Consider the following 24,459-nt stretch of genomic DNA (forward strand, 5'->3'; position numbering starts at 1 on the left):
GCTACTGTTTTGCGTATTAAAGACATAGCTGAACAAATATTTGAAGTTCTATGAGATTTGTCAGGCTCTGCTTGTTTTCTGCTATAGCCCACAGCTGCCATCTTTCCCCAAAGATGCAGCTACATTTGAATGTCTGTTGATATTATCCTTAAGTTTTTTTTTTTCATATGCTTTGAAGGAAAAGACTAGTTAAAGGTGAGATTGTCCTTGCGTATAGATTGAAACTAGACTTAAGATGTGGCTCTTACTATACTGACAAACGTTTTGACATCCAGCACATTGTACAACTAGCAGAGTTCTATGATAAAGTGAATTAGCACAGCAGCAACAAACTCAGTTTTTCTGAAACACTAAAAAAAATCTGTTGCAGAAGGATGCACAACCATGTGAAATGATGACAATGTTGTTGACTGATATCCACTGACTGCCAACTTCAAATACTACACTGGTGTGTGTGTCTCTGCATTGCTGTGGTTCTCTTCAGTCCTAGATAAAAGCATTAGATTATGTGCTGTGATACCCAAGTAATACTTGGGAGGGAAAATAGTGTTCTTTGTTCTCCATGTATAAACAACTGCTTCTTTCTCCTAGTTTCATTCATGAGTGCTGTAATCAATGCTTTGTAGTTAATAAAGTAACTATTTTAAGTTTCAGCTTTACTGATTCAGGCTGTTTGGTGACTCAGGCAAATGCCATTTCACCACTGCAACATCTGAAGCTCATCTTTTGATAATACATGGAAAAATACAAGAAAAAAAGAAAGACAAAGCTTTTTTTTTTTTCTTTTCTATTTAAAGAATTACTGTCTTCATAAAAATAGCAGGTAATGCAATTGTCTAAATACATTCCCAGTGATTGGTAGATTAGTTGTATTTAGGAAACATTGAAGCTGTTTACATTTTATTTTATTTATTTGAATGATTATGTACGAATGGACTGATTAGATCGTAGATGTTTTCATTAAAAATAGTTGTACCATCAACTGTTCTGAAAAACATATTTTCTAAGTTTTCATGAACTTTTTTTTTTATTCCTTTTCTTCTTTCGTTATTTCAAAATCAATATTTCATAGCACAAAATTTGACTTTGGAAATATTTTATTTTTATTTTTTCAAGATAAAAATTGAGTGCATGTCAGGTAAAATTACTTTGCAATTGAGTCAGTATATACCTCCAGTGTGAACAAAACAGTAAAGCAGAAACATTGTCATTTAATGAGATAATAAGGTAGTTTACTCTGTAACTTGTGTTCTGAACACTATTATGAATCAATTGCATCTGTAAAAAAAAAAAAACAAACAAAATAAACAACATTTCACACATAACACTGAGTAAAGGATAAATAATATCAGTTTAGAGGGAATTTCTACACATTTCACTATTAGCAAGCTCATATAACTAAAGAAACTTATGCTGTGATAGAACAAATGGTGTTATGCAATTTCCACTTCATATATATTTGGAATGAACGTAATCTTGAAGAGTGGTATTCTCAAAGAAGGAATGATATCATCTGTTCAATGAAATAGGCACGCAAATGATTATTATTCTTGCATATTTGTATTTTGAATTGCTATAAGTCACCTCATTTTGCATTCCTTGTTTCTAGCACTGCTTGAAAACAGATTAAGAGAGGTAATCTCCTTCCTCTAGGTGATATAATCCAATATATAAAGAAAATGCCTCATTGGAAAATTCAAATTGTTCTGTGATAACCATTTGTTTACTGATTTATTTGAAATGCTGTGTTAGGCCCACTTCCTCACTGTACTTGCAGTATGATGAATGATTCACAAGTCTGTAAAACAGTGTTTTGCTGGTAAAAGTGCTCTGGGATTAGTTGATCAGAGCTATCTTTCCATTTTTTAAGACGCATTTTCCCACCATCATGACCTAAGCAATATGAAAATGGTGTGGATGACTGCTCCTTCTTAGCAGTGTGTGCCCAGATTTCCAGGCTACTAGCAACAGATGTAGGGATGGCGCTGCTCAGCTGGCTCTTGCCCAGCTCTTGGGACAGGATGCAGTCAGGACACAACTGTGGGCTAGAAAATGTCAAATAATTTGTAGACTGGAGATACAGTGAACCTAACAATACACAAAACTCAACAAGAATATTTGAAGAAGATAAAGTCTGTTTTATTGTTTTTCTATTTCTTTTTTTTTTTAATCTAGATCCAATGTACTTTTTTACCTGGTTCTCTGGATGCTGTTGTTCCACTTACAAAAGTGGAATATTTTTACTGTCTCCTATTTATTCTTTCAGGATTTGTGGATTTAACACTCCATGATCAGGTCCATCTGCTGGAATGTGCCTGGTTAGAGATACTGATGATCGGCTTAGTCTGGCGCTCCATGGAACACCCAGGAAAGCTTTTATTTGCACCTAATCTATTACTGGACAGGTCAGTCTGTGTATTGCTGTTAATTATTTAAGTAAATTAATTTGTTTCTACCACAATCAGATTAATTTTTAGTTTTTAGTCATCTCATTGATGCTACAATTTGATGGCTTCTGATCTCAACATGTAGCTGCAGGGGCAGTGAGCTGCAACAGAGGGATGGCAGCAAAGCATCAAGAGCAGAGCCTTTAGCATCTGCAACCATTAGTTGGGTGAATGAACCAAAATTTTTGCTCCCAGAAAAACTGTTTCTCTTTTAATTCTCTAAATAAAAAAAAAAAAAAAGGAAAGAAAAGAAAAAGTACTATAGAAGAGTAAATGTACTATGCTATTGAAAACTACTACAAATAGCAATTTAGCTTCAAAAACCAATATGTTCCAAATTTCAAAATGTATACCATGAGGAAAAAAAACCTTCAAAGTGAGGAACAGAGCCATAGTGTCATTTTTAGCTAAGAGCTAGGAAAACTTTTGAAACTTTGGTCTTCCTCAGCTAAAAATCCCATGCTCTGAATAAAATGGAATCTGAGCAGTTGATTCACACAGCTTAATATCTGCTGGATTAAAGGAAAGAATTTCAGCCAACTGGAGCTACATAGTACTTTAGAGGAGAAAAATAATTCATTTTCAAATAATAAGAAATGTGTATCTAAGGCGTGATATACTTGCTTCACCGTACCTGGTAGGGATATTTGCTGACTCTGGGATGTAGTGATATAATAAATAGTTTAATGGTTATGTCATAATGAATTAGTGCTAACAATAATTTTATATGCCAAATTGATATAGACGTATTTCCTTTTGAGGATGTTATAGGGTACCTGTATGTTATTTGCTAGATTTGAAAGGGAAGGACAGATACAATTCAAAGCCTGAGTCAGTGGAGTCCTTCCTCTACAGCAAATGTTTGGGAGAACATTACAGGAAGAGTGCAAAAGTTGTTTGATCCGTTTTGTTATCGAAGTAACAAAGCAATCTGATTGAGTGGCTAAAATAATGGAAAGGATGGATTCAGTACAGAAATTTTCTTTCATCTGTGCTTCTCTCCATAACCTTTAGAACATTCTTTACAGGATCTGTACTCTTTTTCAATATTTTCATCCACTGACTTCTATTCTGAATACCCACCACTCTTACCATAGATTTTATCTGACCTATGCAGTTAAAAGCACTTGCAAATGCAAATCTAAATCCTCGCTGTAATCCAGAGTCACCAACTACAGATATTAAAACCTTGGTCTGTTTCTAACCTTTGTTTTTGTGAACTTAGTGCAAGTTCAATATAATCAATATGGAGCTTCACAACACAACACTCTGCATCTGCCTCTCTGATCTTTTGGTGTCAGGCATCCTCTCTGATGTGTCATCTCTCTCATTTTTCGCATTTGGGATTATCTTGTACCTGACAGATTCTTTCTGTCTGACAGATTGTCATTTGTATACATCTGTATGTAAAGCTCAGGTCACTTCAAGTTTTATTACAGGAACGTTTTCCGTCTTGGCTAGATAAATACAGTCTTGCCTGGCTCATGTCTGTCTGCAACTCTATAAAAATACCATTCCCTCTTTGCCATTTTTTGAGCAAATCTAATTTTTATTCTTCCAACTTACTCCTCTTACTTGAATCATATGAAACATCTGCTTGTCTTTTCTCTGAAGATGTCTTAGAGAAGAGACTTTCTTTTTCCCATTCTGTGACATTCTACTTGTTGCATTTACATATAAGTACGTCTATGATTTTCCTACATAACTATTCACAGTTGGAAGATTCCTTGAAAATATCTGTAAAGTAGCTCTGTTACTCGCTTTAAGTCTCTTGAAATCTTACTTTGCCTGGTTTTATTTTTTTTTTTTTTTAAAGCATGACAATTAAGCTGTCAGTATGTTTGTACTACTGCTTTCTGTATGGTTGAGTACCATCACATTATCTCCTTTTGTTCCCACTCTGCCTTGCAATTAGATAGGACATTCTGTGAGGTAATGTACTCTTTCTTATTCAGTTAATGCATTGCCTAAACACTTGAGATTTGGTTCAAGATCAGGACTTTTGGCAATCTGCCAGCCACCTATAGTTAGCACATTTTGACAGTTTACAACTGATGCTCTTAAAGTGGCTCAAATGACAATAATTACAGATTAAAAAATTAAGCCTGATTAGGAACTACAATAGCGCATTCACAGAGCTTACATTTAATGTACAGTGTCTGATGCTACAAGCTAAAGGGAACCCAGGATAAATGCAAACTTTATAAGCAGTTTTTGAAAGTTAGTGTCATGCACGAGGCAAATCTAGGAGTAAAGACTTAAGTTTGCAATGGGGTGAACCAGATGTTTCCTGTCTGGAGGGTTCTCAAGAAGCTAGACCTTAAAAATGTCATCAGATCAGGGCTGAAATTTATCAGGACTGACAATAGGCTGTTTATAGCTTTGAGGAAAATGTAATGTTTCTCCAGGAATAAGGAAGGGTTGTATATTATTATATTTTTAAAGCATTTGCTACATGGAGGTATCACACAGATCAGAGATTGTTTTGAAACATAATTCTAAAGAAACTCATGGTATAAATAGCTAAATTGCTAACTGAAGTGGATGACTTCTAACCTGAATCATCCTCTGTACCAGCAAAACAGGAAATACAGTGATGCTTTTTAAAAGTTGATGGAATTTCAGTCCAGTAAGCCTGCTGACTATTACAGGGAACTGATAGGATGCAGTCTAGAGAAGAGAACTGGCTGAGGATTGAATAAACATGACATAGTTGTTAAAAGTCACTGAGAGTTTTGCAAAGAGAAGCTATGTATTGTAGCTATAAGGGAACTCTTTCCAGAAATTATCAAGCACATAGACAAGGCAGATATTCCAAAAGGTATTAAACAAGATCCAAATTTATTATAGACAAATGTAAACTGATACATATAGGAAGAGAATAATCCTAAACTTCATATGCTGCACCCTGAGTTGATCTTTCCATCTTGCAGTTGCAATAGTCAGTTTTACGGAACCAGCAATTCTTTGCTCGCTAGCAGCTGAAAAGTGAGTAGACTGCAGTTCTCCTCATAGAAATCGTTACAACAGGAAAACAAACAAAAAACACTGCAAATTACCAGAGCCTTGGTATTCCATTGTGTAAATCTGTGCTTCTCTGATTTTCCTTATCTTAAGATGGAATACTGGAAAAACAGACAAGGTACCCAGTGAGACTGCATAGGTAATCAGACACAGATAAGCTCTGAAACAAAGGATAGCTAAGTAGTCTGACTTATCTGTCCGTGAAGCTCAGTTGAAGAAGGAAGATGAAGTAGAGATGATAAGAATTGTATGAAGTCACGAACAAGTTGAGGAAAAAATAGGGTAATGCATGTGTTACCTCTTCCAATCTAGCACTGGAGGTAATCATTTGAAATTAGATGATCTACATGCCTGTATACTTAGCTCAGGGATAAATATATGTTTGATATGAACCAATCCTGATGTTCACATTTTATGTACTGATGTTATTTTTTTTATCATTATGGCAAAGATTTCTAGCAAGAATTATTCTAGAGTGCTAAAAAAAACCCCTCAGTTAAATGTATTAAATATTTGCAGTTTCTAACAGGTTATTTGTGTCTTTCTATGGACAAATCTAATTGTCAGTTATTTTATTTGGAAACTGTTCACATCCTCTTCCAGAATCTGATGAATTTTTTGTTCTCTTTCTCATCTGAAAGAAATTAAAGTATTTTCACTTTACTGACCATCATGTTATACATACATGACCACCAGGCAGCCATAGATCTCTTCAAAGTGCAGATAGCATGAATATCATAAAAACTTGGATCATTCACTATATGAATCTGCAGCAAATTTAATGTTACTTTCATAGGTTTCATGGAATATTTCATGTGCTGAGAAATTTCTCACAAAATCTGAAAAGAGTGTCAAGTTTTCTGTGCAAGTATCATGTTCAGAAAGTTGAATACAGTAGAAGAGAGTCAGGATGAATTTGCAATGTGTTGTGCCACTCCCTCACCTTCTCAAATGTTCTGGCTGCCTCAGAATATCATACTTTTAGTCAGTCTGCCACATAAGTAAATGGACAATTGTATCTCTCTATCTATTTGTTTATTTATTTTGCATGGTGTGGCTACAAATGCATTAGTTACCTTTGACTTAAAACTGGAAGAATGGAAGCAAAGTAGACACAGATCCTTGATTCAGAACACTTCATTAGTGACATACTGCTGTTATTGTTTCATAGAAAAAGGCTCATATGCAGAAGAGACATTAAAATTTGCACTTCAAAAACCATTCAAAAAAAATAGTTGTGTTTTATTTTAATTACGTCTTCTATAGCAATAAATTCTGTGCCGGAAACCCAACTCAGTCATCCTGTCATCAGGCTGCTTCCCTCATAGAGTTGATTTTATAAATGTGTAGGCAGCTATGGAATCTCTGGAAATAATTTAATTTCTCCCCCACCTTTTACCTTACTGTTGGATTTTGAGATGTATTACTGTATTGTAGATCCAAAAAATGTAGATACATACATATACATATATATTCCAAGAGATAAATGCAAAAGGAATCGATCGACCACCAAGTCGTAGTTACTATAAATGTGAGTCTCTTCTTGGATCTTGGAAAAAAATCTAAAGGCTACTTTTTTGTAGATTTTGTAATTTAGAAAACCTAGGCTTATTTTAGGAGGAACCCTTCCAGAGTTCAGGGAAGTACAAGGTAACTGTCAAAGTGATAAACCCTAAAAAAACAAACACAACACTCAAAACAGCAACAACAAAAACTTCCACAATATCATGATCTTCACAGTTTTAAGTCTTTAGAAAAAGAGATTCCCTGTGTGGTTTTGTAGACTCAGAAGTTTTCAGAGAGAATGAAATCATTTCAGTATTTAAGCTCCTATTTCCTACATAACTTCTAATCCTGCTTGCTCATCTAGTCACTGTGACCTTGGAAGTTCAGTCTCCAGGTCTAGGTCATGCTGAATTCTCATGCTGATCCTTCCAAAATGAAACTTTCTTACCAATTTTGATATAGAGAGAATTTTGAATTATTTCTGGCTTTAAGGTATTTCAGAGTGAGATCTTCTGTCAATCAATATAACATTTTTCAGACAATTATTGTGATTTTGCTAATCTAAGTGTTATAAACTGCTAAAAATAATAATAAGCATTAATCTTCTTATAATTACCGTAACAGTGGTTTTGAGATTTTTTTCTGTCTTATTTGTGAATCTTTTTAACATCACCCTTTACCTCAAAAAATAATAATGAAAAAGGTGCCTTGGTATTTAATTGTCTATATGTTTCAGACCTGATTGACCACTGTTTACATGTGTATGTACTCTTTTTTTTGCCAATGCAGAAGATCCTCTGTTGATCTAGCAAGGAAAGGCAGTCACAGCTGCATGGTTCTAAGGGCAAGAGTCAAGAGCGTGGGGGCCCCCATGGCTGGTTCACTGTGGTGGATATGGGCTTGAGGAAGAGTGACCAGATCTCCTATCAGTCAACAACTGGTTGCACAGCTGATGTCAAAAACAGGAGTTCATTTTTTGTGATCATAGGACCTACTCTGAGGAATGAGATATAGCTAGAAAGAGATGGGACCCACCTGATCAAGTATGGGTGAAGACATCTTTGTCCAAAAGCTGACCGTCTTGGTGAAAGGAGCTTTAAACTAGGAATGATGGAGATGATAATCAACAATCAAATGAGGAAGGTGGTAGGCTAGGCTGTCAAGAAAAGGGCTGTAGGATGTATGGACAAGAGAGACCTTGTAGAACAAGGTCCATTCTAAGTATCTGAACACACAGAAGGAAGTGTTTACAGGGCAGCATGATATGGGAAACTGTCATACATTTTATGTGAAACCTGTGCAACTGAGTGCCTCCCTGAAGTGCTGTGCACTACTGCATATTGTATGGAAAACAAGCAGGAAATATCAGAGATTGATGTGCTGTTGCAGGAACACAGGGACAAGATAGAAGAGCTCACCCATCTGGAAAGCTGGAGTGAGTGGATACAGGCTAATTAATAAGGACATCCAGGGGTTTTCTTGATTGCTTTGCAGATAACTTCATAACAGATATGTCCTGAGAGCTGTTATGAGGAGATGCTTCTCTGGATCTCTTTTCTACAAACAAGAAAGAACTGGTCAGAAGTGTGAATGTCAGGGGCAGACTTGCCTAGATGAGATATTGGAGACCAAGAACCCATGAGCAGGATCACAAGCCTGTTCTGAGTTTGAATTTTTCAGGGTCTTGCTTGGAAGAGTTTTGTAGGATACAATCCTAGAGAGAAAAGGGGTTCGGGAGAGCTGGTTGATTTTCAAGGATCATCTCCTCTACACTCAGTAATGGTTTTTCCTGACATGCAGGAAGTCAAGCAAAAGAGGCAAAAGGCCTGAATGAATGAATAAGAAGTTATGATGAAATCATAAAAGAGATGGAAGCAAAGTCAAGTCACCCAGGTGATGAGGTACTCTTTTCTTCCAGGTATCTAGTGGCAGGATGTGTGGCAATGGCTCAGAGCTGCCTCACAGGAGGCTCAGACTAAACATTAGGGAAAAACTTATTTACTGAGATGGTATTTAGGCAATAGAACAAGCTTCCTGGAGGGATGGTTGATGCCCTGTTCCTTTCTGTGTTTAAGAAGCATTTGGATAAATAAACACTTTGCTTTATGTTAGTCCTAGAATAGTCTAATGGTTGAACTTGATGATCTTTGTAGGTCTCTTCTCCTTTCTTCCTCTTCCCTTCTTTCTGCTTTCCTCCCCTCCCACTTGTTAAATATAGGATGGTCTGAAGTAAATTTCATTGTGAATCCTGTCTTTAATTATTGATAAAGCGTATCATTGTAGAAAAGGGGGAAATCCCCAATTAGTTACGTAGTTAACCAAAGCCATTTGTCAGTATTTTAGACATCCAGATGGATGTGTTTGATTTTGTCTTAAAACCTCTACAGATGGAGCTTTCCTGACAAAATACTTCCTCAAGCCGTTTTAGTACTTCACTTCGCATAGGATTAGGAAGTATCAATGGCTACTTATAGAACACATTAATAACAATTATATATTTTGCTGAAGGCACATATAGCCTGTAGTAATACTTTAAAAGGTAGAACATTAGAAAATTGTTGAAATGTTGGACAGATTTTGTGTACTTTAAAAGTAGCACTAGACATCATGGTTGGTCTCTGTCCTTTAGCTATTCCCAGTCTTCTGAAATTTCCTTTTCTTGTTTGTCTATATTTTAAAATCTCCCATTTGGTCTTTGAATGAACTACTCCTTTTGATTCAGTTTGCTCAAGGAGAAAACAAGTATCAGAAAATATTAGCAAACCTCAGAGGATGATGAGTTGGTAATTTCATTACTACTGGAAAAGGTAGAAATTGCCTATCTGTGCCTTAGATTCAATGCTAAATGTTGCTGTGGTGCGTAGAAGAAATATAATCATGACGGGTGAAAACTGCTTCTGTGCATGAACAACCACTTTTTTTGAATTTGTTTTGCAGAAGTGATAACACCAACAGCAATAACTCAAAGGATGAGTCACTTGCTTGCTATAAGAAAAGATAGGAACATAACTACACATCTCAATGTTAAAAAAAACAACCTCGCTTTTAGTGGTCCCTTCTGATCATGTCTGTTTTCCTCCCTCACAACTATGTTTGCAACTGATATTTCAGTTTTATTTCTTAGTTGGAAAATGTCTGATTCAAGCAACTCCTGAAAGAAAAGAAACTTGATTCCACATTGAACTGTGCTAGTTTCAGTCCAGTACTCCAAATGCTGATCTGGGAGTGATTCTCAGACTGTGATTCATGCGTTGACAGTAATGGCACATATTTTTGAATAAGTAGCCAAAAATATTCCATTTGTTTAAACAACAAGTAATAATTACTGTAACAGTGTTGTAAATCAACTGAAAAAGATTTTAGTTAACTCCTATGCCGCCAAAAATAATAGGAAAAGAAAGCAAAATTAATATTTGGTGGTATGTTTCTGAAAATCATGCACTCTCATGTTAACATTTCTTCCTCTGAATTATTATCCTTGCCGCTGGACAGATAAATACTTTTGCCCTGCTTATTCTATGACTGAATAAATTTAATGAATTAATAATAAATCCCAATTGAATACAAAATAAGTATGGGAATAAGATGTAAGGAGGATTAAATGCTTGGAAAACATATGAGAATGAGCAAATTATTATGAATAGAAAGGAGCATACTCCTTCCAAGCATTTCTCCAAAATACAGTCCAAGATTAAGCTGATAAAGGAATAGTCAACGAAGAGACAGTTAACTTCATAATTTTTTTCTTCTCTGTTTAGTGTTCTATGCTAGACTTATTCATTAACTGAAGGAAAAGGGCTTTAGTTTTATTTTTTAAACCACTGCACTAGTACAGGAAACCTTATTTCTATGATTTAAAGATTGCTTTTATTATCTATGCAGGTGTTTTCTGCATGTGTGGATTCTTGGTTAAAAATCTCAAAACTAGTAATTAAGTCTTGCTTCTAGTCACGCCCTCAGAAACCAAACTCTTTCAGGTTCTTCTCCAGAAATTCACTTAGAAACAAAAATATTGATTGCAGATCACTGTGTCCAACCTGATCCTTGTAGCAAGAGTACTGCCAACATCAGCTAAAGCCAGCTGTGACTGTCTAGAAGAGTCTTGAAAGGCTCTAAGGGTGGAGAATGCACCGTCTTTATAGATATCTGTTTCAGGGTTGCAGCACCATCCTACAATCCAGACTGAACCTTGCATGCTGTAGCTCACAGCATTTGATTGCCTTTTGCTTTAACATTCACTGCTCCAGGAAGAGCTTGGTTCCACCCAGTTTGCAATGCCCCTGCTAGCAGTTGTGGGCTGCAATTTTGGCTGTCTCCTCCAGTACATACTTTATCTCATCACTAGACTGACCAAATCACTCAACTTATTCTTACAAGCATGCCTCTGACCACTTCCAGTCAGAGGAGACAGCCAACATCCTTCCTGACCTGAGAGACCTGAGACAGCACACAGGCAGAGCACAGGTGAGGGTGAGGGCAGAACTACTTCTCTCGTTCCAGCCACGTTCATCTTTAAATAATTTATATACACAATGAGAGTGTGCTGTTGCCTTATATATATATATGTAAAATTTAATTTGAAACCATTTTCCAACAAGGCTGCAACTCAGTCCAGAATTTTTCCAACCTCCACTGATCCATGAGCTTATTTGTCCTTGGGTGCAGGATTATGTGCTTCTCCTGGTTGAACTTTCTGAATTTTCTGTGGGTTCACAGTCTCTATGGTAGTGAGGCTGTGCTGTGTAGCATCCTCACTCCACTCCCAATGTAGTATCATCCACAAATGTGAAGGTGTGCTTTTTGTCATCATCCTTGTAACTGATGAAGCAGCACTGGCTGCAGAGTCAACCTCTAAAGGAGATTTTACTCATTACCTGTCACAAAGTAAATGGTAATCCATTACTGCTACCTTTTGAGTGTGGTAATACATCCTATATTCCACTTATGTCTTTCTGCTCAGCCTGTATCTTCCTGGCTTACAGACAAGAATGCTGTAACCTAAAAGCCTTACAAATTTGAAGTATTTATGCATATCACCTTCCCTTTGATCGTTTAGTGAATTATTTTGTCATAGAAGTCAATCAGGGTGGTCAATCACAATCCAGTTTCACAGATTCTCCTTTTTTTTTTTTTTTTTGTCAGAGATGGGAATCTTCTGCTATTTGTCAGGGCCTGTTTCAATCTCCAAATGTAAAAAATACATTGGCCAGCTCTTTCAGCACCCTGAAATGGACCTCATTTGACTCCAAAGATTTGAGTTACTCCTCTATGTAATTAGTAATTTTTGAATAAATTCTCTAACCTGTCAACATTCTTCTGTTGTATGCATCTGTCCCTGCCATGTTGAATTGGTACATATAGATGGCTGTCAGCAGGCTTTGCCAGTGATATCTGGATAAAAAATTTGTGTCGGTCGTTTCTGTGAATTCCATGAAGTCAATCAGTGTTTTTTTTTTTTTTTTCCCCTAATTCATTAACTGTTTCTTCTTTCTGATCTTCCATTTACTGCTGTGTAGTTCCCTTCTTGTTGCCCTCTCTGTCCCTCACTAGTTTTAGCTTCAAATTAGTTTTGGTGTAAATTTTCAAGCAATGCTTTGATACCCTTTCCTGCCTTTTTTTATTTCTATCATGTGACCTTTTGCCTTTTAATTTATGAAGGAGTTCCTTGCTTAGCTAAGAGGATCTTCTTATGAAATACCTGGTCTTCTGCTATGGTTGGACGAGTCTGTTTCTGGGCACTTAATTAATTTTCCTTAAAATGTTCTCTAGCTCCCCTGGATGCTTTACCCCATCATGGCTCTAACAGTATTCTATCCAGTAATTCCCTAAGTAAATTGTAGTATGACCTTCCGAAACCCAGAATCTGATCTGTTCTTCTGAAACCTTTGGTCATAGTTTTGATGTTTGCCTTCCCAGTGTACTTCTGGATCCTGAGCTCAATAACATCTCATGGTTGCTGCAGTCAAATGTCCTATCTGTGGCTGCCTTCACTAGCAGTTTCTTTTTCTTTGTGAGCAGTGGGTTGATATAGTTTTGCCTTTGGTTGTCTACACTGCAGAGTTAATTGTTCATACTCTACCTTGATGATAGTTACAGCTGGAGTCTACTGTGGGATGTGTCCTATTAATTGTCTTTGTTAATGACCTAAAGGAGGAAATGGTGTATACATTCTTCAAGTTTTCAGATGACACAAAACTAGGGGGTGCAATTGATACACTGAGTTGCCGTACAGAGGAACCTAGATGAAAAGGAGCAATGGGCTGACAGGAACCTCATGAAATTCAGCAAGGAAAAATGCAGAATCCTGCACTTGTAATAGACTTAATTCACTGCCACTGTCCAAGCTGGGTTACAGTTTTGCTGAAAAAGGCCTGGAGAACAGCAGTCTGAGGAATGAGCTCAGTACTGCAGCCTGGCAGCAATGAAGGGCAATGGTATCCTGGGTTGTATCAGTAGAAGCCAGCAGAGCAAGGGAAATTATTATTTCACCTTTATATGGAACCCTTTAATCCATATCTGGAATGGTACAGCCTGTTTTGCACCTCTCATTACTGGAAAGGTGTTAAAATTTTCAGCAAGTCTAGGGGAGAATCATCGAAGGGGTTAGGGCTTGATCCTCGAGGGGAGAAACTAAGAGAACAAAATTTGTTCATCTTGGACAAGAGATGGCTTTTGAGCATATCTGACAACCTTCTGAATTCTGCACAGGGGTTAGCAAGACTGATGATGGTTTTTTTTTTGAGATGACTGATGAGAGACTGAGAAACAGGAGTTAAAACAGAAGAGGTTCTGGCTAGATATAAAAGTGAAAAAAAAAATGGCTACGGACATCATTAAGCTGAAAGAGCTTTTCTGCATTCATCTTTGAATGTTTTCAGAACCAGACTGGGTAAAGCCTAGAATGAGCAAGTATGAGATAACAGCTGACCCTGCTTTGAACAGGAGGTTGGACTAGGGACATATGGAAATGTCATCCAGCTTGAGTGATGCTGTGATCCTGTGGACTTACTGAAGTTAAAGCACATAGCACTCATATGCAGCAACTTAAGACCTTTAATTCACTTACTTCAACTTTCCTTAGCATTTCCTGATAGCCAAGTCTAAGGAATTATTACAAGAATACACTCTGACATTTTGCAGTTAGCAAAAATTTGTTGTTTTGTTTTCAATAAGCTGAAAGTACACAAAGACAGTAGCATGATGTTGATATAGGGGCAATTTTTGCATCTGTTACTTATTTTGTCCTCCAGAAATGTTATCTAGGCCTTCCTAGATAGGCTGTCCTATCAATGGGACACAGAGCTGTAAAGATGTGATAATACTATCAGCTTATGTTAGAAAGTTAGAAGACAATTTAGGAGAACTAGAGATTCCTATTTCAGATAGTGTTTGTTAGTTACCAAAGAAAACAAGTGTTGCAGCCTAGATAATAAAAACATTTTATTAGAAGCCTGCATATCAAAGATGCTGAGCTTCTGCAGTTCCCTGGAATTGGAGCTGCTGCCTAGCTATGAAAATGAAAGAGAAATTTCTGACTTGTGTTTGCCCACATGAGACATCGATGAGATATCAAACTTCATCTAAATTATATAACTCTACCTACAGCACTACCTATTTATTTTGTGTGAGTTCTTTAGTATTTCACACTCAATAGATACTAAAGCAAATGTGATTAGAAAGTATTTAAAATCTCTTGAATTTACATAATTTTTATTTATCATCTATCATATGAATCCAGCTGGTAGAAAATAGGCACACACAAAGGCATATAGACTAAAAGTTGCAGGACTACGTTTTTGACTGTAAGTTATACCTGTTGGCAAATATTTCTTCATTGGAATATTGTATTAAGCTACAGCCCACTGAAAAAAATTTGTAAAAATATCCAGCAGTAATTCCTTTTTTGGTATTAAAATGTCTTTTCCATTTCATGAGATTCTATTAGGTATTTTAAAAGGTCTTATTTGGGGGTTTTTGTTTTATTTTATTTTTAAATTCTCTTGGCTCTGCAAATTGCTCAGGTTGTGTAACATTTTTTTTAATTGTTATGAATGCTGGCTGGCAGAAGTTTGAAGGATTATAGGAAGCCAGTATGTGTCTTAGCCAAGCATAAAGATTATAGTTATTTTTTTTAATGTGGGTCATTTGCTGTATGATCTTCTGAAACTTTCTGCATAAACCTGAAATGCAAAATTATTAAGCTAATCTCAGTAACAGGTCTGATTTAAATTAACACAAAACCATTAAAAGGTTTTAGTCCTCCAACACTTCTTGATTACGTATGAGCAAAGTTAATATTTCTCTAATCACAGGAAAAACAGTAATTGTTCCAGAAACAGTGGAAAATTTCCCACTTTTTTTCTTTAATAGAATTTAAATTTTAGCAGCAAAGCAGGTTTTTGAAGCAGTGATAACTGTTCATATTTTTATATCTTCCTTTGAGCGTCTAATTTTGTTTGGTTTTGATTTGCCAAGTGTACTACTAAAAATTACTTTGCCTTGGTTCGTTTTATTAATGTCCAAACAGAGGAGGAATATAACTGAATCTAACCAGTTTTTCAACAATGTAGTCTTCACTGAAGAGTCCTACCTCCCAGCAGTGAACATTATAACTGATAAGTCATCAAATCAATGAAAGCCTTCAAGCAAGAGGCATAACTGTGAATTTCAGGAAAGCTGAGTTCAGATGCAACAAACAGAGATCAGTCCTGTAGTTCAGTTCATCCTTGGGAGCATTGTAAATGAGGTGCCAAAGGCATCACAAGCTCTATGTGGAACATTGCACTGAGTCTGCATATCTGCCAATCCTATGATGTAGGCGCTCAGTACAAGACTTTCTACGCTACACTCGCTACCATAGCCTGGGGGATCTTAATACATGAAATACTAGAGTTGCTGGTCATATCTCAAAAGCTGCAACAGTTTAAACCACTATTTCTTCAGTGAAATTATTTAGAGACAGAAAAAAACATGTACATGGCATTGCTAAATGTTGCACCTTGTGACAAGGTGCTTGCCATGCAATGAAAATCACAGTTCTGAGTTGAGCACGAGTGAAATGTGTGTGGAGAAGTAGAGTGCTTGATATACGGCTGCCCAGTAGGGACATAGGGACATGAAACAAGAAGGAGCAACCATCCTCCTTTATTAAAGTTCTTGTTCCTTCCTACTATTTGGATTCCCAAAACTGAATTATCCCTTTCTCACAGAAAAATTAATGAGCATGCACTGTTGTAACAGTGACTAGGAGATTTGTTCCATACTCCATGCTTACACATCTTAGTGCCTGGTTCAGAGCTAGAACTCAAACCCCTGAATCTGGGGCAGGTATATCTGTGCTGATAGCCAGTGCTGTTATTGTCACAGTGAAATTAAGCAATGATTAATCTGTGTGAAACAAGCTATAATGTGACTGGCATCTGAATTTTCCTTTGCATTTTCCTGTAGCAATGAGCTGAAAATTTCTGTCTCCTATCTAAAAAATAGTATATTTTTTTAATCAGAAGATCATATCACATGTTGATATATCTGCTAAATTTTAATTCAGAAAGTCCTAATAAAATTAAGAGTATATAATTTTTAGTAAAATGATGTGTTGTAAATTATCTACAATTCCATGACCAGAAAATTTGCAGATAAAATTTTCATAAAAATTATGTACAGACTGTATTAATTCTTGAACTGTGGATTGGGTGTGCAAGATGAAAATGAGTGAGTGAGCATACCTAATGTTGTGAGCAGAGAGAAATGGTTATTTTAGCTTTATTTGATGTTGTAATGTAAAAATGGAGCTCATTTTTGACATGAAGTTGTAGGTTTAATCATATAGAGAAGACTTTGGCCTCATGAGTGCTTCCTGAGCTCATAAATACACTTATTCTGTATGGAGATGTGATGCTTATATAAAATGAATGGAAGAAGAATGGTGAAATATTTTAGATTGCAAAACCAAATAGAAAGAAGAACAAAACATAGGGAGAAATGTTTTGCAAGGAATTGAAACTATGTAAATTAAAGAAAAAAAAAGAAGATAAAATATAAGACAAGCAGAACATGAAAACAAAATCAAAATGTAATTTTAAACAAGTGTTTGCCCTAAGTATAAGAGTTTGACTGTATTGATCTCTCATGTTCCACAATAATAATGCATCTTGCTGATAAGTTTATGATTTTGGGATTTTTTTGAAAGGCAAAGTTTATTTATTTATCAATTCCAGACACTAAATGACCATAGACTAAGAAATCACATGCTAGCTTGTGCTCTATCGTTCGCAAAATCTAATTTGAGGGGAGTAATCCAGGGGAATGAAAATCTCATGCTGCCAGGTTAAAGCTGTGAAAATCTCCTTGACGGTATTCACGCAGGAATCAAGGGAAATGTGTAGAGGGCATGGTGGAAATCTTTGACATGCTACTGGCTACTGCTGCTCGGTTTCGGATGATGAACCTTCAAGGGGAGGAATTTGTGTGCCTTAAGTCCATCATCCTGCTCAATTCTGGTAAGTGGTGTGCTTTGCTGTCACTTGGGTAATTGTAATTGCTTCTGCATGCGGTTTAAGTGCTGCCTGCTTCTTGTCCCTGGTAGTGTTTCCATTTCGAGGCAGCAGCAACTGAAAGGGATGTCAAGGCAGAGAAGGGACAGTGGTGTGCAAGGAACCCAGCAACTTAACACCATCAGAAGTTGGTTCACTGAGTGCAGCTGGTGTGGAGGATGATCGGGGCTGCTGGGTGTTGAACTGGAGATCTTGTTAAAGTCCTCATTACAATGCACTGAGGTAGCTGGATCCACACCTTGGGCATCCAGAGACGATACCTGGTTATAAATCAGAGCTTTCTTTTCCTTCCTTCCTTCCTTCCTTCCTTCCTTCCTTTCCCAAGTGGCAAAATAAAGGAAAATAGCGACAAAGATGTGGCTGTTTATCATTATTTAGTTTATATTAATAAACTGTCATCTAAAACTTATGCTATTTCCTTACATGTCTTCCATATTTGATGAAATGTTTTTTAGACTGTAGACCTCATTCTAAATAACAATAGGTAACATGTTTAGCTATAGATATAATTATCTAATATCTGGATTGAATTCTTTGTTACCTTATAGAAATAAACATCCAAAATTTGAGATAGAAAGATTCTGTTGCACAACAGAGGTTTATTTTTCTGTTTGAAACAGATTACAGATAAATAGATTAAAAAAGTAGGATAGTTTGAGATAGGTGTAATAGCAGGGACAAAAATTTGGCATAGATACTCTGAACTGTCCTCTGGATACATTTTACTTCATGGAATATAACCAACCTCCCTGAGGTAAAGCTCTGGACAGGCATGAAATACTATGTGCTTTGAACCACATATTGTAGATGATGTATGGGGAGAGGCTGAGAGAGCTGGAAAAGGGAAGGCTGAGTGAGGGTCGAATTACTGTCCTCAGATAGTTGATGAGCAGGTCATGGAGAAGGCAAGGCCAGACTTTCCTCAGAGGAACAGAAGAATCTGCATCCCAGTGAGAGAAAGGTTAAGCACTGGAACAGATTGTCCACATAGATGGTGGGATCAACATCCTCAGAGATACCAACATTCACCTGAACGAAGCTCTGGGCAGGTTGAGCTAACCCTGAAGTTAGTGCTATTTGAGCAGAGAGTCAAAACAGATTACCTTCAAGCCTCCCTCCTATCCTACTCTTTTTCTATAGTTTTACATATAAATGCACTCAAATATTTTATTAAAGAAACAGCAGATAAACAAAATAACAATTTTTGTCTAAATATATGAGGTAACCAGCTGATCTCAAAAGGATTTAAACATTTTTCTTCAACTGAATTGGAGTAATTATGCTACACTTCATGTTTTAAAGCATTTTCTATTTGCATTCTAAAACTCTTTGTGGAATTTATTCTCTGAGCGTACATAAACATTTATTTATTAAATCCTTGGACATCTGCTAGTTTCTTCACATGAGGCAGTGCTGCTTATTGCTTTTGTTGGACAATTATTTTCTCATTTTTTTGCAACATCTTTCAAGGTTGCTTAATCTCTTTGTGCTGCTTTTTTATGTGGTCTTATTAGCAATATTTTTTTTTAGTCTCCTTCAGTTTGTGTAGAAAAGATGGAAAGTTTTGTTTATAAAGCAAAATATACATTTATGCAACTGACAATTTTTTTCCTGAGATATCAAGGAGACAGCATGTCTGTAACAACAAGGACAACACTGTCTTCAGCTAAATAACAAAACAGAAGGTGCCCCTCTAAAGCTGCAGCAATAAGTTGTCCAACTAAAAAGCAAAGCACATTCAGCTCACTAATAGAATACTGTTTCTTAAGACTGGAAAATAAGCACCAGAAATGTAAAAGGGCAACATGATTCCAGATGTTTTACATTTGAGTGGATCTGAAAAGAGGAGTGGTGCCATGTGGGGCAAAGCAGAGGTTTTCTTTTTGTGGGCAGTGATGTAGCTCATGTCTGCCTTAGCAGATGATTTACCTAGCTGATACTTTTGCAGAGATGAAAAGATTTAGCTCATTTCAGTCTTCCTCTAGGCCTCCTTGATGCATCACTCCATCTGTCTTGTTCTTTTCATTTTTCTTTCTCCTGCTGAATTGTGCTTTTAATCAATTTCTTTATTTTGAAGACTGGAGAATTGTATGGTACATGGTACAGAGCTGAATTTGCTCTTAGCTCAGACTGGCTTGCTTCAGATACAAACCAATGGGGCTTGGTGGAAAAGGAAGGAAATCCTTGTTTTGTTTTGTGACAGTGAACATTAATTGTAAAAAAAGTTTAAACCAGGGTTTATTATGGCAGAAAAGATGTTGAAGACATTCCATTCTGTATATCCAGTAATATGTCAGGGTATATAGCATATGTGTGTACCTATACCTCGATATGTATGCTGACAGCTGTCACAGTAGCCTTGCTGTCCCTGGAAGAAACCATGGTGTGGATATATTTACACTTGGGCACAACTTGTTAGGCTTAGCTTGTTTGCAGAGACCTGCTAGCTCTAGTCTGTCTCTTATATTGTTTTACAATACTGATACATAGCTGGAAAACCATCTGGTGGATATTCAATCCTGCTTTTGACTTTCTTTCAGCTTCAGAGCCTGGAAAGACTATAGAGATTGTTAAATTTCACTTTGCGAAGACAATTTTTCTGCACTCATGTTCCAAAGCTCTGCTTCTGTGTGTGTGTCTGTGTGTGATGGATAGCTGGTATCTCTTTTGGGGAAATTTCTGGTCACTGGCCTGAGGCAGGAGAAATCACCTGGGGCAGAAAGGAAAACTGATCTTCATTTTTCTTTGCAGTTATTGAATGGCATTTGCCTGAGGTCTCTACATGTTTTGAGAGAGGATTTTTTTTCTTTTTTTTTCTTTTTGATTTATATTTTTTAATAGCTCCTGGGTCAGACCTAGGTGAGAAACAATTCTGCCTGGACAGATTTTTTGCTTTTGCTAGTTTCAAACCTATGAAAGTAAGGGGTGTTGCTACAAGTGCAAAATAGTGGCTTCACTGGCTTCACTGGCTGAAGAAAGCTGCTTCAGAGGCACGGGAGATTTATGAGGATAGTATTTCCTTTATCAGTCATTTAGAAGTATCTTGTCTCTACAGGAGATCACTGATCTATAAACCTCATATCATCAGTAGACATGTGCGAGGGTGGTTAATTGTCATCCAGCTGAGAAAAGCCCCAAGAACTCTTACTTTCTGGGGAATTCATTTCAGTACAAATAATACTCATTAAAAGCTTTGTGAGAAAAGAGGCCGTTGTGCTGTCTGTATCAAATTCAAAGCAATCACTGCAAAACTAAAGAAGTCTTACTACTGGTTTCCAGAAGCTCTGCTGTATTTCTGTTATCCTCATGTTTTGTTTTTGTTTTTGAAGTCTCAGTCTCTCTCACACACATATATACACTCACTCACAAGTTTATCTCTTTTTAGAACAGAAAGTCCAGCGTCATAAAACCCACTTGCAGCTTACAGTAGTTCTAGGTAATAGGCCCTTGGTGTAGTGAGATATGATGTGAGAAGGTGAAGTACATCAAGAAAATGGTAAAGAAATCTGTACCTTGACTGCTCTGATGCATGGATGGATATGCTTATCTTCATTTCTGATGGTACAACATCCAGCTACAAACAATACAAACAAGTCAGAGTACATACATTTTTTTGTGTATGTATGAGTCTTAGTGCTTTTCTTCTTAATATCTCTAACTGCATTGTATTTTTCTATATATGATGCTTTAAAGAAAAGCTAAATGAAAGGCGATGCCATGAACCATTTTTTTTTTTCCAAAGACAATACAAAGTTTCTACTTGGCTCTGTAAGCTGATGCAGAAGATCTGAAGCACAGGATCTGTCAAGTACTTTACAGAGGCAGGTCAATGAAGTCACCATGACCATGTTTATCGATATCGACATATATGCTTAAGCCTTTGCTAATTCAAGGCTGTATGATAGTAATATGATCTACCTGGAGTTAGTAGGCCAATCTAGAAGATTAAAGTACTGGTGCTGCCCTTTGGCAGCATAGTGGCAGCATTGTCCATCAGTTGTCACCCAGAACAAAGTCAAGGTAAAAAATGCGTGGATTAATAGAGAACTTCCTAGTTAGAAATCTGATGTGCTGCATGCACTGAAGAGGTGGAAGCTCTGGTGTTTTCTAGGAGATGTTCCAGAGGCTGTTGGAGAGCTAGTCTCAAATTGGTTTGATCTCTATTTTAGATTTCTTTCTGGTCCAGGTCTTCAGGTTGCTCACTTTAAGGCAGAAAAGAAAGACAGCTGTATTGAAACAGGTTGTCTTTCAAAGCTCTTGTTTGCTTTGGAAGATCTTATTGAGGCAAGTGCTTGTAAAAAAAAACCCTGCTTTTGTTTACATGTGTTGCGGTAACATATCGTTCAGACCTAGATTGCCTACGAAGCCACCAGAATTTGAGCATTAAACAGCAGAAAAATTACCAATACGGCTGTCAGCCTGGGCTAGGTCAGTAAGTTTTGCAGAGCTTTCAAGTGGCAACAACATCTCCTCAAGATTTTGGGGCTGAGTGACAGAGAGAAGAGAGCAGTTCAAGGTCAGGTCTGGCTCCAGGGTAGAGGTGAACCATGCCACCTCTGCCAGCTAGCCCTGACCTCAGGGGGCACAGGGTAAGGGAGAGGCATCATCTTTGTCTTCCTCTTCTAACTGCAGAGGCTAAATCCAAGCCCCAGGGTGGAATGAAAGTTTTCTCAGGGAAAGACTGTGTTCTTCGCAGGTCTGTGAAGTGGTTATTTTCCTTATTCACCTCCTTAATCAAAATGATTAATTCTGTGGATGGGCTCCTAGAAAATGCTGCCATTTCCCAGCAGTCCTTTCTGGAAGATCTGGATTGCATTATTTTTTTCCCCATGCTTTTCTGAGCCACATCCTTCCCAGCTGCCAGATTAGAATTTTATATGCACTGGGGCCTTAAAAAGCAGGGTGCTCACAGGAAGCTCCTGTGATTTCACACAGCCAAAGAGGCCACTATAAGGCATATGGGGGGTAAGCCTGACTATCAAAGTAATTTTTCTCTGTGGTTTTCTTTCTCTTTCCTACTCCAGGTGTGTACACTTTTCTTTCTAGCACCTTGAAATCTCTGGAAGAGAGGGACTATATCCACCGTGTTCTGGACAAAATCACAGATACTCTGATACACCTAATGGCAAAGTCAGGTCTTTCTCTGCAGCAGCAACACCGGCGACTAGCTCAGCTCCTCCTTATCCTCTCTCACATCAGGCATATGAGGTAGGAGCAAGCACATGGTCAGGTGCAAGCAGGAGGTTTTGCAAATGCACACATGTGCTTGAAGTTGTGCTTTCCTTCACTGTGTGTGTGTGTTGTCATTATGTAAAAGGTAAATCACTTTCCTCTTTCCATAAATATAGATGGACCTGCAAAACAGTATTCTGGATTATTGTGTGAAATGAGTAAACATTTTCCCCATTCCTCTTTTTTCTTTTCCTTCTAGTTTTGTTAATGCCATGAACACTGTCTGCTTTTAATACTATATGTCTTGTTATTCTTTTTGGAACTATATCTCTTGTTATTCTTTTTGGAAGGCAGTGAGTACATGAAAAATAATGTAATAACAGCCTAGTTCTACAAACTCTAGTCTCCTGTAAGATAAGATTTAATAAAAATCTCACTTTTGAATAGACACCTCTCACAAGTGGCTTGATTGCAAATCACTTTAGAAAAGAGATTATTGTCCTTATATTATGGATGAATATAAAAGCAGATCCCAGTCTAGAACACCGTGCCCTTTGCTAAATAGTGGTGAAGGGCCTGAGGCATGTGGTTTGTTGGTAGTCTCAGCAGTGATTCTCCCTTACATAATTACCTCTGAAGGTAGCTGATCACTAGCTGGGGTATCTGCAGCATTAAAAGCCTATGCGAAGATGCAGCAGAGATTTTCTTTCTTTTATGAAATATAGAGGCATTGCTGTGATCTAGATTTTAATTTTCAAGATCACATTTAATAAAATTAATAAATAAAATAATTTAATAATTTAATAAAATTAAAATCAAAATAAGCATCAGACAGTACTAAAGCTCCCAGGGCTGGACCATGAAGATTTTATGTCAAAGTATGGTTTTTCATGTGTGTATTTTAAGGTGTTTTTTTGCTTTTGTGTTAGTAACCATGCTGATGTTTATTTTCTTAATGGTTTGGTAGACCAAGAAAGTTCCAGATGCACAGTGATTTATTATTTCTGTAGCTTTGCAAATGGATGCTATTACAAGAGGGTGTTTGCTAACAAATTAGCTAAAAGTTTATTTTCTAAGGAAAAAAAAGTAATATTTTAAGTTTAACTATAGGAAGGCCAAGATTCATCCCGTCCACTCAATCAAAGTGCCTAAAATATGGGTCTGTTTGCTCTAGGTAACCATTTAGGCAAAGGATAGAAAAACACTCACCTTTAGAAGGCAATCATTCATGGCCATCCTGAATTGTTCTTCAAAGATGTCTTCTGCAAACGTAGTAGTGTGCAGCAACTGTACTGTTATGTTTGTTGCTTTGTACAGGGTGGAATTTGTGTGAACTGAACAAAGATTAGCTGACAACTTTTTTTCATAGTACATTTGGAAAGTAACTGCTGTTTTGTTAAAACCCACAGCAACAAAGGAATGGAGCACCTGTACAATATGAAGTGTAAAAATGTAGTTCCGCTCTACGACCTCTTACTGGAGATGCTGGACGCTCACCGCCTACATGCACCGGCAGCCAGGAGTGCTGCACCAATGGAAGAGGAGAACCGAAACCAACTGACAACCGCACCAGCTTCATCTCATTCCCTGCAGTCCTTTTACATTAACAGCAAAGAAGAGGAGAGTATGCAGAATACAATATAAACAAAAGTCAGCATATAATAATGGTATGAGAAACCCAGCAGCGTACTACCTAGCTCATGCTTCATTTCATCTATAGTGCCACATATGTCAACACTCCAATGACATCAGCCACC

The 24,459-nt window shown here is 37.1% G+C and overlaps 1 protein-coding gene across 1 annotated transcript in view; it reads left to right on the plus strand.

Moving 5' to 3' along the window:
* The window catches only part of ESR1 (estrogen receptor 1), a 104,797-nt gene extending 80,338 nt beyond the window's left edge, over window positions 1-24,459 (plus strand). The window contains 4 exon segments of the mRNA NM_205183.2: window positions 2,267-2,405; window positions 17,343-17,476; window positions 22,555-22,738; window positions 24,112-24,459. Coding sequence (NP_990514.1) covers window positions 2,267-2,405; window positions 17,343-17,476; window positions 22,555-22,738; window positions 24,112-24,346 — 692 coding nt within the window. The 3' untranslated portion in view covers window positions 24,347-24,459.

This window comes from Gallus gallus, chromosome 3, assembly GCF_016699485.2.
Source record: "Gallus gallus isolate bGalGal1 chromosome 3, bGalGal1.mat.broiler.GRCg7b, whole genome shotgun sequence".
Taxonomy (NCBI): Eukaryota; Metazoa; Chordata; class Aves; order Galliformes; family Phasianidae; genus Gallus; species Gallus gallus.